The 2,816-nt window shown below is 60.1% G+C and overlaps 1 protein-coding gene across 1 annotated transcript; it reads right to left on the reverse strand.

Moving 5' to 3' along the window:
* CCT8L2 (chaperonin containing TCP1 subunit 8 like 2) lies at positions 224–2,469 on the reverse strand. Its single transcript, XM_003360066.5, has one exon. It carries the CDS (start codon positions 1,998–2,000, stop codon positions 360–362), a length of 1,641 nt encoding a protein of 546 aa, XP_003360114.3. The 5' UTR covers positions 2,001–2,469; the 3' UTR covers positions 224–359.

A 2,816-nucleotide genomic window follows, 5' to 3' on the forward strand; every position in this document is an offset into this window, starting at 1 on the left:
CCCTGATCTGGGAACTGTGATCCCACATCAAGCCGCTGTAGACAACAAGAGTCGGGAAGAAATAACTGCGCTTTTTGCATCCGCTAAGTCTAGCTTCTCAATGAAAACATCTGTAATAGAAATGAATTCTCCTATTCTTGGAGAAAAGGAACAGGATACGATGGAGAGAAACAGGAAATGATAAAGTCAAGGATCCGAAAGAAGGAAATCAATGGAAAAAACCTTATGGTTCTTTACGTTGTGTTTATCTAAAGAAAGGACTCAAACAGCACCAAACATGGAGTTCGCTAAGGCAAACACTGGTTTTCGGGGTGAGTCGGCCCTCCTTGGCAATTCCAGTTGATTGAGGATGTTGCCAGTTATTTCTTCCAAGGACTTATTTTTTTCACAGGAGATGGGCGTTCCTTTGGCTTCTCAGCATCAGGATTCAAGTCCTGCTGGGGCGTGGGACATTTCTTGGCGACTACAATGTCATCAACGGTCAGGAGCTGGAGTACCACATCAGCCGCAGCTCGAAGTCCTTGGGCTTTGGCTATTAGGGTGTCCCACACCTGCTCCCGGGCCACATTTATTGTGCCTTCGACTCCCACTCCCATCAGGAAGTTCCCAGCTTGGTGCGCTCCGTTCATCTCTGCCATCACGTCAGCGGCAGCTAAGCCTGCGTTCTCTGCCAAGGTTTTGGGCAAAGACTTCAGGGCCTGGGCAAATGCCAGGAAGGCGGGACCACTGGGCCCTTCCAGTTTGGTTCCCTTCTCTGAGAGCATTTTCGCCAGAGCCATCTCTGTGGCCCCAGCCCCCGGAAGCAGTCTGGGATCTTGGCACAACTGGAAATAGGCGTCAATGCCATGGTAAACAGCCTGCTCCGCCCTCCGGAGCCCCTCAGCGGTGGCCCCCCTGAGGACCAGGGTGAGGGCAGGGGTGCCTGGACTTTCCCACTCAAATACCACAGCCAGCCCTTCTCCCAGCTCCTGCCCATACACCCTCTGACACTTCCCTGGCTGCAGCGGCGGAAGCAGGTAAGGCATCAGGGGTGTGCCGAACACCTCGCTCAGGTACACCATCTCGCGCCGGGACTGCACCTGGATCACCATGAGGCCGAGCTGGTCAGCCTGCGTTAGCGTCTCCTCGTCAATGTCGCCCCAAACCACCACCACGTTAATGGACGCAGCTGCCAGCTGGCCCACCTGCTTTTCTATCAGCCGCTCGCTGCCTTTCGGGAGTTCGGTCAGGTCCGCGGGACTAGAGAGGAGCGCGGTGGCCGGTGCGATGGGGCGGGCAGGCCCGAAGGCGCAAGCCAAGAGGGCCACCCTGGCGCCCCTCTGCACCATGGTCACCTGGCCGCAGGGCTTGCCGGGCAGGGCCAGGCCGGGCAGCAGGCACGAGTCCTCCAGCCGCGCCCCTGGCAGCGCGCACACGCCCACGCGCTCCGGCCGGAAGGCGCCGTCCAGCTCCCGCGTGGCCGAGCACGCATGCGCCACCATCTTGGTCAAGCGGTCCCCCTGCGCCAGCGTGTGCGTGGTCATCACCGAGTGCAGCGCCCAGAACGGGTCTTCCAGGGGCCCCAGGGACCGGATGGCCAGGGAAGGCAGCAGGGCCAAGGTCTCGGCGGCCGCGGCGGCGTAGGCCTCCCGGAGCTGGGCGCGCGGCAGGCCGGCCCGCAGCAGGTCCTCCGCCTGCGCCAGCAGGGCCTGGGCCAGGAGCACCACGAAGGCCACGCCGTCGCCGCTCTGCTCCGCCTGGCCCTGGGCCGCCTCCCGGAGCAGCCGGGCGGCCGGGTGCTCCAGCTGCAGCGCGCGGAGAATGGCCGTGGCATACCCCGTGAAGACCGTCTCCCCTTTGGCGGTGACCAGGAGCTTCTGCAGCCCCTGGGGGCCGTAGCAGGGCCGCAGGACTGTAGCCAACGCCTGCGCCGCGGCCAGGCTGCTCAGCAGGTGCTTCTCCTCCACCTGAGTCCCCAGCCGCTCCGGCAGCTGTGGCGCAGGAGGGGCTCTGCTGCCCATCACCTGCGGGGAGCCTGGGCCCACCGGGCGGCAGACACGCTCTAGAACAGCAGCGAGGTGCCCAGGACAGCGATCACTGAAGCCACTCAAGGGGGGAGTCGAAAATGCCAAGTACCCATCAACTGGTATCTGGAGAAGGAGGCTCTCCGGCCCGGGTGCAAGAATGATCTGCTGAGAGCTCAGCCCTAAAACCACCCACCAAATTGACCTGAAAAGAAACGGAGCCCTTGGGGCCTCTGGGGCTTGGTAGCTGTTACAGATCTTATCTTGATTAAGTCACAGAGTGGCACATGGAATCAGGGCGGGGAATGAGGTCACAGAGGGATGGACCATGAGTTGGGAGGCCCTGGGGCCCTGCCTGGTTGCCCAGCAGAGGAGGGACATAAGGACCGAAGCGCTGGTGGGGGTGGGGTGGCAGAGCTTCATTTATTTTATTTTATTATTATTATTTTTTTTGTCTTTTTGCCATTTCTTGGGCCGCTCCTGCGGCATATGGAGGTTCCCGGGCTAGGGGTCGAATCGGAGCTGTAGCTGCCAGCCTACGCCAGAGCCACAGCAACGCAGGATCCAAGCCGAGTCTGCGACCTACACCACAGGTCACGGCAACGCCGGAACCTTGACCCACTGAGCAAGAGCAGGGATCGAACCCGCAACCTCATGGTTCCTAGTCGGATTCGTTAACCACTGCGCCACGACGGGAACTCCCAGAGCTTCATTTAAACTTTAAACACAAGGAAGAGGAAATCAGGTGAAAACACCCATCCACTTCACATTCCCGAAGAAGCTGTAGTGCCTGTGCTCCTTGGTGAGTTTTGG

Source organism: Sus scrofa, chromosome 18, assembly GCF_000003025.6.
Source record: "Sus scrofa isolate TJ Tabasco breed Duroc chromosome 18, Sscrofa11.1, whole genome shotgun sequence".
NCBI classification, from domain to species: Eukaryota; Metazoa; Chordata; class Mammalia; order Artiodactyla; family Suidae; genus Sus; species Sus scrofa.